This window comes from Conger conger, chromosome 4 (genome assembly GCF_963514075.1).
Source record: "Conger conger chromosome 4, fConCon1.1, whole genome shotgun sequence".
Taxonomy (NCBI): domain Eukaryota; kingdom Metazoa; phylum Chordata; class Actinopteri; order Anguilliformes; family Congridae; genus Conger; species Conger conger.
The window spans coordinates 61,363,289-61,378,005 of NC_083763.1; the positions used below are offsets into that span (position 1 = coordinate 61,363,289).

At 39.9% G+C, this 14,717-nt stretch overlaps 1 protein-coding gene across 6 annotated transcripts; it reads right to left on the reverse strand.

Moving 5' to 3' along the window:
- Nucleotides 1-3,389: 3,389 nt before the first annotated feature.
- On the reverse strand, nucleotides 3,390-10,414 carry pkia (cAMP-dependent protein kinase inhibitor alpha). Of its 6 annotated transcripts, XM_061240160.1 has the most exons (4): nucleotides 7,431-7,505; nucleotides 6,387-6,436; nucleotides 4,824-4,999; nucleotides 3,390-4,263 (listed from the first exon to the last, which is right to left on the reverse strand). In XM_061240160.1, exons 3-4 carry the CDS (start codon nucleotides 4,972-4,974, stop codon nucleotides 4,178-4,180), a joined length of 237 nt encoding a protein of 78 aa, XP_061096144.1. In that variant the 5' UTR covers nucleotides 4,975-4,999; nucleotides 6,387-6,436; nucleotides 7,431-7,505; the 3' UTR covers nucleotides 3,390-4,177. The 6 variants fall into 6 exon arrangements, with proteins under 6 accessions (XP_061096144.1, XP_061096142.1, XP_061096146.1 ...); XM_061240158.1 differs by lacking the exons at nucleotides 6,387-6,436; nucleotides 7,431-7,505 and adding an exon at nucleotides 10,150-10,414; XM_061240162.1 differs by lacking the exon at nucleotides 6,387-6,436 and having other exon boundaries at nucleotides 7,431-7,520.
- Nucleotides 10,415-14,717: the final 4,303 nt, after the last annotated feature.

The following is a 14,717-nucleotide window of genomic DNA, read 5'->3' on the forward strand; positions in this document are numbered from 1 at the left end:
TACCATTCATTAGAAAAAATGTTTTAATCAATATGAAACAAGGTTAGCTGATTTTAAGAGATGTCAAACACTAAATGGGGTCAAATTCAAAACAACATGCAGTAATATGAAGGTTAAATAACATAACAGCATTGGTGTGTGTATAAGGTGAATTAAGTAGCAAAATAATTCCAATCGAAATGTAATACTCGGAACCTATTTGAAGTGCAATATTCTTTTCTCATTCAGTGTTCTTTTTACAAATGTAGCAAAATTTTCAAACGCAACTCTGGTTTCAGTTCAATAATCAGTACGTTCGAAACAGAAGATCATTATTCTGAGAGCAGTTTATCTACATATAAGAGCAATTTTAAGAAAAAGGTGCATATTTAGAGCAATAATAATTCTTGTTATATTATTTTCTTGCTTTTGTTAACCTTGTCTCATAAAGACGCATGGTGCGTAGAATGTAAATATATTCTGCCAATGAGTATTCTGAGCCACAGAAAAAAAGAAAAAGTCCCAATGGTGCCAAAAATACCAAGCAAAAAGATTTTAGTCACCTGAAAAGTGTGCCCCCTTCCTAAATTATTTTATTATTGCATATTTCTTACATTGAGTGGTTTCCAGATCTCTATACAAATTGTTATATTAGAAAATGAGAACCTGAATAAACACAAAAGTGTTTTGTGGTCATTGTCCAGGTAATTTACAGATGAGGAGGGAGGAGGGTGCTTTCCTTTAAAATGGAGGGTTACTGTATGTATGACAACTTTTGAAGTCTTTCAATGTGCTAGAGCCAAGACAGAAAAATGTATGAAACACTGTCCTCTAGTGAGGGAAAAAAGCAATGTATACCTTTAGGATTGTAGACTTAACACAGGTGAGAGTCAGCTCCATACACTTAAATGTGAATGAAAGTACATTTTGCATTTATGAATGCTGCTCTTCTAAATATGACTATGATGCAGTGTCCTGAACTGAATCATTCTTTCCACAGACACAGTCTGCAATGGATCACGGAAATTGGCTACTTGAGATGTACCCATATTAAGGGCTCTTGATATTGTGCTGTCACTGCCTACAGAACAGCAGAAGTCCAGCTCGAGTGAGCTACACACTCACTGAGCACTTTATTAGGAAGTAGTAAACCTACTTATTCATGCGATTATCTAATCAGCCAATCGTGTGGAAGCAATGCAATGCATAACATCATGCAGATACATGTCAAAGGTTCAGTTAATGTTCATATCAACCATCAAGATGGGAATAAATTACTTTGACTGTGGAATGATTGTTGGTGCCAGACAGGGTGGTATGAGTATCTCAGAAACTGCTGATCTTCTGGGATTTTCACGTACAACAGTCTCTAGTTTGCAGAGAATGGTGCGAAAAATGAAAAAACATCCAGTTATCAGCAGTTCTGCAGGCAGAAATGCCTTGTTAACTCTTACTCTCACTCTCATCTCACTCTCTCTCACCTCTCACCCCTCTCACCCCGGACACAAACTGTGGCAGGAGGCTGCAGTCTATCAGGACCAAATCCTCTCGCCACAAAAACACTTTCTTCCCATGTGCAGCTGGCCTAATCAACAAGGCCTGGGGGACCCCCCACTGTCACAGAACTCTTACACCACCCCCATAGACACGTTACATCAATGTACTGTCCCCCTGTGATCAACATCAACAAGGCCCGGGACCCCCCATTGTCACAGACTCTTATCCCGCCCCCATAGACTTTAGATTTTCATTCATTCATTCATTCATTCAATATCCTAACCCACTTATCCTGAACAGTGTCACAGGGGGGTTGGAGCCTATCCCAGTGAAAGGTCGCCAGTCCATCGCAGGGCACACACACCATTCACTCACACACTCATACTCATACTCATACCCACAGGCAATTTAGACTCTCCAATCCTCCTAACCTGCATGTCTTTGGACTGTTGGAGGAAACCGGAGTACCTTGAGGAAACCCACGCAGACACGAAGAGAACATGCATACTCCGCACAGAGAGGCCCCGGCCGACGGGGATTCGAACCCAGGACCTCCTTGCTGTGAGGTGGCAGTGCTACCCACTGCACCATCCGTGCCGCCCTGACTTTATATTTTGCACTTTAATAATATTTCACATACCCTGCTTCAGAATCATCTTGTATTGCAAATATTTATTTTTATAAGTATCTATGTTTCTATTTTTAGTATTATTCTTTATGTTGTCTGCATGCACCTACAAACCACATTAAATTCCTTGTATGTGAAAACTACTTGGCAAATAAAGCATTTCTGATTCTGATTCTGATTCTGATTCTGATGAGAGATGTCAGAGGAGAATGGCCAGATTGGTAATAGCTGACAGGAAGGTGACTGTAATGCAAATAACCACACATTACAACAATGGTATGCAGGAGAGCATCTTTGAACATACAATGGGTCTAACCTTTAGAAAGTGTCAAAAGTGGATAGGCTACAGCAGCAGAAGTAGTCTAAAAAATAAGTCTAATACAGACCTGTAAGCAAGTGTAAGTCTAATAAAAGTGCTCACTGAGTGTATGTTTTACTTTTTAGCCACTGGCTGAATCTGATCATTTCCCTATGGTAAATTATTTGTGCTCTAAGAAAGCATGCTTGGACAAAAAAATATATTGACAAAATTGTGGTTAGCACCAAGGATTTTTTAAACTATTGTTCTTTAACAGTCAAAGCCAATAGCTTTATTTGGATTGAGTTTTTTTCTAAACTCAATTCCAATGGATACAACCCCACTGCATAAGGTTTCTCTCTTCTCTAAATGCTTTTGTCTCTCAGCCAATATCTTTGTTCACAATGACAATGGAGTAGTTTTATTTGCATAGTTTTATTTTCTTCATCACTCATTGTCCTCATTAGCATGTACAGTACTGACATGTGTTGCCAAATCGGTGTAAGACTCCTTGTGTAATTAGTCATTAAGCATATCTTATAGTTCTTTAAAGAACTATAGTTCCACATACTTCTTTAAAGTGAACTGTAAGTATATTTTCTCCTCTTCAGACCTGAAGTATCAACACTTCTATGTAATGTAAACATTATATAGAATATAAGAATCAATAATTTATGTTTTTACTCAAATTGTGAACATTAATCACACTATATAGGACGCTGATATATATATTTGGTTTAAATATTAGTGAATATTGTTTTTAAATATTTGTAAATACCTTTTGGTCTCTAAAAACCTAAGGCCTGACATAATGCTATACTCACAATTGCCACAAGGGTGAGTCATTTAACCGCAAAAATATAAAACAACTTCCTGGTATGTACAGGGAAACAATGATTGCTCTTAGTCCATTTCATAAAAGTAAACCATTAACAGAGAACACAAAGATAAACATGCTTAATCATAAAACAAACCAAAAAAGCTATGCATATTTAAACTACATAGTGTATTTTTATTCCTGTTAGAACAAAAAAAGTGGCTGAAATACACTGAACAAATGAAGGGCCAAATTACCATGACAGTAATGCAAAGGCTATATAAAATACAACAGGTTTTTCAATTTGTGGTACAAACTCCATACTGCATTATAGTGTACACAGGTAAAATCAGAAGCAGTTCCTGTTCAAATTTACAGCGGTTTTCACAGGACGTTTTTCTGAAGGAAAAGTTCCTAGTAATGCATACATACTTCAGACATTCAATCCCTTCATCCACCCAACCTCAACAGGAATACTACACAAATAAAATTACACAAAATGCCACTAGAAACAGAGAAAGACACCCTAGAAGCTGGGAGAGACTGAGGATGTTTTCAATTGATGGCCCTATTCCAATTAAAAAACAACCCCTATTGGCCTGTCCTATCCAGAACAGTAATTCATAGTTCTTCATAGTCTGCTCTATCAGCAGAAACCCTGTTCATTTATAAAACCCTGGATACCCATTGTAGCAACAGGAACGATTATTCCAGAAGGTCTACATCGATGTCTCCTATATCAAAACCTATAATGACATCCTGTAACATGTCACTTTAATTATAGAGTTGACAAGCGATATCACGCAAACATTGAAAATGGAGGCACTGTCAGTTGCAGTGAGCTTTGGAACTCACACAGCTGAGCTTGTCTTACTCTGCATGTTTCTGTTCCCTAAACTGGGAACGTTAAGTCCAACAATGGTGCATAGTAGTCTTCTGGCCACCAGGTGTCAGGCTATTATGTGCCCCTCTCTTTTCTCTCCGGTGATTCTGCAGAGGGGTCTTTGGAAGGTCCCTGGCCTTTTTCAGCATCATCGGCCTCCCCTGGTGAGGGGAACAGAAACAGAAGTACAGAATTGTTTCAGCATGAGGAAGTGTACCAGCACAACCAAGAGTTTATGGGGCTATGGGGCTTAACATTGCGTGGAAATTGGGGTATATTTCATAGTGAATGAAGAAAGGCAGCACCCATGTGCACCGCAATTGTCAGTAAAAGACAAAGAATGCCCCTTAAAAGGATTCAAAAAAGAAAAGAAAAACAAGACAAATGTATTTTTATGTACCTTCATCATCTGCAATATACAGTACAGTACACACACACACACACACACGCACACACACACACACACACACACACACACATATATATATATATATATATACATACAGTATGAGCTCTTCTGCATCAACATGTAAATGGGTTACAGATATTAAGATATTTATAAGCTCTCAATCTAACAAATACTGTACATTCTTCAGAAAATAAAATCAATGTGCAATGATTTGATGACCAAGATACTGCACTTGCATTAGGAGTACGAATGATGTGCCTACCATTACTACACACTGTTAAAAGCTATGGACCTTGTGGGTGTGATGCTCACCTGTTTTTTTCATATTAAGTTCAGACAATCTATGGGCTAAATCACTGGGTTTCAAATCTCCTGGGACCCCAAGTATATCATGTAGTGCATTCCTCCGCCCACTTCGGTCAGATGCAATGAAGTCTTCGTATGTTGACTCAACATCAGTCATTGTTAACACGTTTAATCATAGCAACCTGAAAGACAGCAACAAGCAAAGGACAGAGAATGCGTGTGTTAACAAGACTGGACATGTACACAACATTACCGTTAAGATAAATGGAGCCTGCGGGATATCAGATATCAGCACTACCTCAGAATTAGCAGCAGATGCCAGGAAAGCACTCACATGACCATTTCTGGGAATACTGCAGATTTTAAGTGTCACCTGGTTTTAAAATCTTTTTAAAGACTCACTTGGCTTAACGCTGCAGAACCAGCAGGTGGAGACATTTCCTCCTTTCAACAGAAAGGTCACAGTCAGGGCAAACAACTCAGCTGGCAGTAAAGCTGCCAGCCACTTGCGAGACTCTCAATAGCTGCAGCACAATTAGGCCTGCTCACAGGCTTGGTTTAATGCCCTGGGCAGCACAAACACCAGAAGGGCATTTATTGTGTGCTGGCCAACAGGCTAATGAACAGTCTCAGTTTGTTCCCACTAAAGAGCAGTCGGCACATTTTTGTCATTTTTATTCTAAACAGCTGAGAAATGTTTAACCTTTCTCTCTGTGTCACTGAAGCAACTTTTGCTATGAGGGGACTGGGGGACTACTGTATGTCTCCCACTAAGTTACTTGACACACAGACACACACACACATACAGACTAAGACACACATACATACACACTCACGCAGATGTGCACATACACAGACACACACACATGATTTTTCCTTTTCTGGAGAAATGATTGTCTGAATTAAACAACAATTTTACAAGTTACATTTGTCATTGTAAACAACAATATAAATCATAAAATGTAGCAATTGATTCTCTTTCCATGGAACCCAGTGGAGATTGTGCATGAGGACCAGTTTCCACAATGATCAAACAATACAAAGAGCAGAATTTTGCTTTATATGTACTGGCCATTCCAGTACATTACATTAATGGCATTTGGCAGATGCTCTAATCCAGAGCAATGTACAGTTGATTAAGTAAGCTTGGACTAAGCAGGAGACAATCCTCCCCTGGAGCAATGCAGGGTTAAGGGCTTGCTCAAGGGCCCAACAGCCGTGCGGATCTTATTGTGGCTACACTGGGATTAGAGCCACCGACCTGGCGTGTCCCAGTCATTTACCTTAACCACTACACTACAGGCCACCCTTCTGTGTGTGTAACAGATACAGACATTCAACAGTTACTGTGTAAGGGCTATCAAATCACTCTGAAGATAAGGAGGCTTTGCAGTCTTTCAGATAGAATGACTTCCATTACATGTTACTTCGCTGATGTGTTTATCCAAAGCAACTTATAGTTGATTCGACTAAGCAGAAGACAAAAGCCCACTGGAGCAATGTCGGGTTAAGGCTCTTGCCCAGCAGTGAGGATCTTATCGTGGCTAGACCGGGGATTGAACCACCAACCTTGCAGGTCCCAATCATGTACCTGAACCACTAGGCTAGAGGCCTCCGTTCTGCACAGGGAAAGAAATACAGTACAGGCCACCACTTACACTATACATGGGATGGATTATGATGCAAGAGTGAAGACATCTATATTTTCTGACTTTCACAAATCCAGAGGGATTACACACTTTACATAACAAAGGCACACTGCATAGTGTATTGTGGAATCAATGCCCTGTAATGTACAGGGGTGCGTTTCCCGATAATCTCTTAGCGCTTTACGAAGACTCTCTAAGGTATACCTTACTAAAGTTGTTTACTTTTCTATGTGTGTTCCCCGAACTATCACTTAGGCGGTTGCTTAAGCGATCGCTTCTACGTGCGACATTACTAGGCCCATCAACTCGCTCTAAGTACGACGTACAGAAGGTATACTTAGCTAAGAACGTTTTGGGAAACACGCTGAAACATTAAGGTAGAGCTTAAGGTACAGTTTACGAATGACATAGCGTTAAGAAGGCTTCGGGAAACGCATCCCAGCTGGTTATTTATGTTATTGTCAGTTTGAGGTAAGAGATTGCGAAGGCACTTAGAATAGGAGTTACATATACACAGGATGTTCACATTTTACATACAATTTATTTTGAGGAAATCTCAATTTATTCCATATATCTGGATTGTCTGACCGTAATTGCCATTGCTGTAGGTACTCATTGACTTATGCACATGGTAGGCTGCTCCAGGGAATTTGGTCACCCTTTTTATACACCACGACCTAAAGACAATGTTTATTATCAATGCAAAGCCTATAGAATTGCATTGAATAACAACATGTATCCGCCCATGCAATGTGTATACATCAGTGTATAAGAAAACCACTAACCAACACAAATAAAAATGATTTTATTACCATTGCAATGATCTGTAATTCAGATGGTATAGTACCTCTCAGAAAGTTCTACAATAAAGATAGGAGCCAATTTATTTCATTGTTGGTTTGTATTATTGTTCTATCGGATCAAACATTTTATTTGAATAATTAGAAAAACAAACCGTCACTACCGTGTTCTTGGAAGACGAGTTTATCCAGACTGACTGTTTCAACGAGTAAAGCATTAGCATGGTGCCACATGGATAAATAGCCACATGGCTCTCGCAACAGAGCTCACAAATTCCGAAGGGAGGGTATGAGACAGCTGGGAAGGCAGTAGGTCAGTAAGCATGTAATACAGCTAGTCCAGACACACCAGGGCCAGAGCAAAAACAGTCTCCTGGTGTATTCATGCCATTATAAATATGAGCAGGAGGACAAAATAAATGTTTTCAGTTGGTTTTTAAAAGTTAATTTCACCACTTAATCAGAAATGTGCCAGATGACTTTAGAGCTTAAATATTTATGCTATGTGTGGGAGTAGTGATTTCCCAGGAAGCAATACTGCAATGCTATTTCTGGTTGATGCCATCACTTTGCCTCTGTCAGCTGTTGCTTTCAAAATACTGCCCTTCAACTGTGAAAGCATTTGAACCAGGGAGCTCAACAGTGCAACACTTAATGGACGCTAATAAAAGAGTAATTCAACATGACCATCAGACAAAATACCTAGGCCCATATACAATGTGTGTAAGATGTTTCACACCCAACATTCTAACAATACATTTGTGGTGTGGAAATGCTTAACACTGTTACATCTATAACTTTTAAATAGTGCTTCACATAATGTAGGCCTAGATTATCATAGTTGTCTGTATTTGGTGATGTTCCCAACAGCTCTTGGGAAGACACTTGCCAAATAAATACTTGGTAATATCTTCAAATAAAGCAAACAAATTTGGGCAATGGTTGCTATATACATCAGTCCTCCTGTCCACCACAGACAGTTGGTCACATTCAATTACGCCTCGTACTTTCTACAAAAGCACTTTACCTAATAATACTTAAAACTTACAGTAGACGCAGTCGACGCAGACTAAATACACACCTTTTTAGACTATACCTTAGTCCTCCCTCCTGATTCCCACCCCCATTCTCATATCCCTCTTGTCTAACCCTAACCCTTGATAAAAATAGAAACTAACTTGTGGAAGAACCTATGCACTTGTGATATTATGACAGTGATATTATTTTTACCCTTTCCATTAACTTTTGGGACTCATGTATTTATGTATTTGTATGTTAATTTAGCTCATAAGGGCGGCACGGATGGTGCAGTGGGTAGCACTGCCGCCTCACAGCAAGGAGGTCCTGGGTTCAAATCCCCGTCGGCCGGGGCCTCTCTGTGCGGAGTTTGCATGTTCTCCACGTGTCTGCGTGGGTTTCCTCCGGGTACTCCGGTTTCCTCCCACAGTCCAAAGACATGCACGTTAGGCTGATTGGAGAGTCTAAATTGCCCGTAGGTATGAGTGTGTGTGCCCTGAGATAGACTGGCGACCTGTCCAGGGTGTATTCCTGCCTTTCGCCCAATGTATGCTGGGATAGGCTCCAGCCCCCCTGCGACCCTGATCAGGATAAGCGGGTTCAGATAATGGATGGATGGATGGATGGATTTAGCTCATGTAAACTACACGTGTTGCAATATTTCCGTTAAAGTTATCTTAATGTACATATACTACTTGATTGGAACCATATAAACTGTTGGACACTAAATAAACAGGAAAAAAGTGGTGAATACACCTCACTGATTATTTGGAGTCATTATCTGGTAGTTTTCATCAAGTGTACTACTGAAAATCTGACAGTGGCCCAGGTGAGGCTAAAGTTCATATGATTGCGCAACATAATAAACAAATAAATTAAATATTTTTCTGCTGTCCTGCTTAAAAAGGATGTGAGTCTAATGGTTCCATAAACCAACAGGACACCTTCCCTTCCGCCAGGTAAACACTGTAGAATATTATAGTAGGCTCACATTCATACTGGTTGTTGAAATGTAATATATCAAATTTGTACAACTCAGAGAGGTCCTTGTCTTTTGTGTACTTATGACACAATAACACGACATAAAATATGTCAATACTTGCGTATGCATACATACTGTATCGTATAAAAAGCTACCCGCCCACTCCCTGATATGGCTGGGCTACTTCATGCGCATGAATATTTATACGAAGTCGGAAGTACACGGCAAGTCGAATTACTACCATCGTGACGAGTGATATACAATAAGCCACGTGCTCATATATAAATATGAAGCTCATTTTACTTGAAGATATTTATGCGTTATTCTGATTTTTTTTTAACCACATATGAATGCTACTGTATTTACTCGACCTTTGTTTCGAGACCACAAATAGCCTATAGCTGGTACAACAACACTACATTTATGCAAACTGGCTGTAAATATTAGGCTTCCTGGGTTTCTTTAAAAGTTCCAGAACAAACTCAATTGAGAACTCAAATATGTTCCAGAAATTATGCAGCAATATCGATTCTCAAAGGAGAAAACGTTATGGTTCCACCCATGTCTTGAGGACGCCTACCAATTTTAACAGTTAGGCTACATTGAGCATTATTCTAGATTAGAACAACGGCCACTGTTACAGGCTAACTGAATGAGAATGATTTTAGAAAATGTGCAACTTTAAATCGTGTCCTAATGCTACGTATCTAGCCATGCATCATTGTAACTTCAATTATGAACGACAATAGGCTACACTAACCAAAACAGGTGGAAAACGAAGCCGTTAAACTACTACAATCTCAATAATACATGCAATGAATAACCTACGTTTACGGTACCAAATAAGTTTCAGAATATTTAGATCATGTATAGTATAATCCTACCTGTTTAAGTGGTAAATTCGCCGAAAGGTTCAAGCACAAATCAAAGCATGAAGATTTATCGCAGGTCGCGGACGCGCGACAGGATTCTGCACATGACGTTTCATCCCAATACTTTCCCCAGGTTTGTATTATCTATTAGCTATAGCTACATGACTGTATTCTTCGCGAGATACTCAGTTACTGCAGTATTAAATACAATTTGAGACAATATAAACACAGTCAATATTCTTCGCTGAAGCTGGTACACTTCCAGTCCCTATTTCTGGCTATCTACAGTAGCCTATATGATGTCATCAGGTATTCCAGTTTTTCCCATGGTGTGGAAGGAGAGGGTGTAGTATTGCTACACATTTGATGTGCGTACAGTTAACCTACTAATAGGACACAAAATATACCCTATCCACTGAATGAAGTGAGTTTATGAAACTTAATAGAAAAGTTGAAGAAACACGATAACACCGCACATTCAAACACGTCTTTAGAATATATTGCATTGTACAAGAGGAATAGATTCAGGAATGTATTCCCTGTCTTTTTCATTGTTCATTAGCCTATCTAAAGATTAATTTTAATTAAGAATAATAGGTGCACATAGGGATTGATGCTTAGAATAGGCAATAAGGTAGCTGCCACCTTGTCAGTGTAGCTCCAGCTCCTTAAAACTGCTACACATTTGATGTGCGTACAGTTAACCTACTAATAGGACACAAAATATACCCTATCCACTGAATGAAGTGAGTTTATGAAACTTAATAGAAAAGTTGAAGAAACACGATAACACCGCACATTCAAACACGTCTTTAGAATATATTGCATTGTACAAGAGGAATAGATTCAGGAATGTATTCCCTGTCTTTTTCATTGTTCATTAGCCTATCTAAAGATTAATTTTAATTAAGAATAATAGGTGCACATAGGGATTGATGCTTAGAATAGGCAATAAGGTAGCTGCCACCTTGTCAGTGTAGCTCCAGCTCCTTAAAACTGCTACACATTTGATGTGCGTACAGTTAACCTACTAATAGGACACAAAATATACCCTATCCACTGAATGAAGTGAGTTTATGAAACTTAATAGAAAAGTTGAAGAAACACGATAACACCGCACATTCAAACACGTCTTTAGAATATATTGCATTGTACAAGAGGAATAGATTCAGGAATGTATTCCCTGTCTTTTTCATTGTTCATTAGCCTATCTAAAGATTAATTTTAATTAAGAATAATAGGTGCACATAGGGATTGATGCTTAGAATAGGCAATAAGGTAGCTGCCACCTTGTCAGTGTAGCTCCAGCTCCTTAAAACTGCCATCTGTAGCCAACAGTGTCAACTGACATTTCATCCATATTTTATTATTTCATATTACATTTTGTCATGGGGTGTTCAGGGAAGGGATCCATGTGCAGAGGCAAACTCAGAAGATGGTGGTAAGTGAAATAACAAGTCTTTACTTGAACTAGGAACCAGGAACAAAACCATCAAGCACTGGGAAACAACTTGGAATAAATTAGACACAAGGAAGCTAGAGGCTGGCAGAGATGCAAATAAACATGATGACCAAGCCATGACTCACAGAGAATGAGGAACTTAACTAATAAAACCCAGGTGCTAACAATGATTAAACCAATAATGCGATGAAACAAACAACAAAGGGTGACCAAACAGACAAAAATGATAAAAACACTAGGGCTGGGTACAGTAACTGGCAGCCTTCTGCGATCATACACGGGAACTGTGACAAAGCCGTCTGGCTTCCGACGTTCACGAGGTGTACAGTAGCACTCCCAGCTGAGTTTGGGGTCCAAGGAGAGGTGGGCAATGTGGAAAAAATATTATATCCCAATATTGGTGCAGTGGGTAGCACTGCCGTCTCACAGCAAGGAGGTCCTGGGTTCGAATCCCCGTCGGCCGGGGCCTCTTTGTGCGGAGTTTGCATGTTCTCCCCGTGTTTGTGTGGGTTTCCTCCGGGTACTCCGGTTTCCTCCCACAGTCCAAAGACATGCAGGTTAAGCAGATTGGAGAGTCTAAATTGCCCGTAGGTATGAGTGTGTGAGTGAATGGTGTGTGTGCCCTGCGATGGACTGGCGACCTGTCCAGGGTGTATTCCTGCCTTTCGCCCAATGTATGCTGGGATAGGCTCCAGCCCCCCTGCGACCCTGTTCAGGATAAGCGGGTTAGGATAATGAATGAATGAATGAATATTGTTAAGCTTTCTTATGATATCCAATACATATCTCAATATTAATGCATTCTCCGAAATAGCTTAAAAGACTGATTAGCCAGAAATACACACTCAATATGAACAGCATAGATTTAAAATAGAGGGCTGATGAAAACTAGCAGTGATGGTAATAGCTAAAATGTGGTGGTAGCCTGCAAATTGTCTTCTCAATTGTCAGTTTCATGGTTGGCCAAGCTACTGCTAGCTCAGCTGCACTCTACTGCTGGGGTTGCTAAATGTTTTGCAGCTCAAGTGTTTCAGTCATTATGTCATTATTGTTGTCGTTATTTACACTCACCGAGCACTTTATTAGGTATTTATTTGACTTATTTTTTAGACTTCTACTGCCGTAGCCTATCCACTTAAAGTTATGATGCGTTGTGTGTTCAGAGATGCTGTTCTGCATACCAATGTTTTACTGTGTGGTTATTTGCATTACTGTCACCTTCCTGTCAGCTTTAACCTGGCCATTCTCATTCACTATAGAGAATGGGTGAATGTAGACTATAAACATAAACATGTGTTTTTTAGCCCTCATATTATAATTTGGAGGGCACATACAATCAGGTCCATAACTATTGGGACATCGACACAATTCTCCTCTTTTTGGCTCTATACACCACCACAATGGATTTGAAAATCAGGTGAACGGTGTAGGAATTACAACAGTTTCTATATGTGCCTCCCACTTTTTAAGGGACCAAAAGTAATGGGACAAATGGCTGCTCAGCTGTTCCATGGCCAGGTGTGTGTTATTCCCTCATTATCTCATTTACAAGGAGCAGATAAACGGTCTAGAGTTCATTTCAAGTGTGCTATTTGCATTTGGAATCTGTTGCTGTCAACTCTCAATATAAGATCCAAAGAGCTGTCACTATCAGTGAAGCAAGCCATCATTAGGCTGAAAAATCTAAACAAACCCATCAGAGATATAGCAAAAACATTAGGTGTGGCCAAATCAACTGTTTGGAACATTCTTAAAAAGAAAGAACGCACCGGTGAGCTCAGCAACACCAAAAGACCCGGAAGACCACGGAAAACAACTGTGGTGGATGACAGAAGAATTCTTTCCCTGGTGAAGAAAAACCCCAGACGGCACGAAGTGGCAGAATGGAGGGGTCTTGTTGGCGTATAGGTCTTGATAAGGGATTGAATATACACAGGGGCTGATCCTTTAACTGCCTGGTATGCGAGCACCAAAGTTTTAAATTTGATGCGAGCCATAACAGGCAGCCAGTGGAGGTTGCTGAGCAGGGGGGTGACATGTGAATGTCTGGGAACATTGAATACCAGACAGGCTGCAGCATTCTAGATGAGTTGTAGGGGTCTGATGGCAGATGCTGGAAGGCCAGCCAGCAGAGAATTGCAATAGTCCAGGCGGGACAGGACCATTGCTTGAATAAGGTTTGAGATCAGAGTTTGCCAAACAACATCTAAAAACGCCTTTACAGTTCTGGAACAACATCCTATGGACAGATGAGACAAAGATCAACTTGTACCAGAATGATGGGAAGAGAAGAGTATGGAGAAGGAAAGGAACTGCTCATGATCCAAAACATACCACCTCATCAGTGAAGCATGGTGGTCATGTATGGCTGCCAATGGAACTGGTTCCCTTGTATTTATTGATGATGTGACTGCAGGCAATATTATCTGCTCATATTCAGCCAAATGCTTCAGAACTCATTGGACGGCGCTTCACAGTGCAGATGGACAATGACCCGAAGCATACTGCGAAAGCAACCAAAGAGTTTTTTAAGGCAAAGAAGTGGAATGTTATGCAATAGCCAAGTCAATCACCTGACCTGAATCCGATTGAACATGCATTTCACTTGCTGAAGATAAAACTGAAGGGAAAATGCCCCAAGAACAAGCAGGAACTGAAGACAGTTGCAGTAGAGGCCTGGCAGAGCATCACCAGGGATGAAACCCAGCGTCTGGTGATGTCTATGTGTTCCAGACTTCAGGCTGTAATTGACTGCAAAGGATTTGCAACCAAGTATTAAAAAGTGAAAGTTTGATTTATGATTGTTAGTTTGTCCCATTACTTTTGGTCCCTTAAAAAGTAGGAGGCACATATACAAACTGTTGTAATTCCTACACCGTTCACCTGATTTGGATGTAAATACCCTCAAATTAAAGCTGAAAGTCTACAGTTAAAGTACATCTTCGTTTCATTTCAAATCCATTGTGGTGGTGTATAAAGCCAAAAAGATGAGAATTGTGTTTATGTCCCAATATTTATGGACCTGACTGTATAAGGCATACAGTTTATTCAATACAGTCAGCAATATCCAGGCCACTCAACACGAAATACCAATGACAAAATGCACAAATTGGTCAGA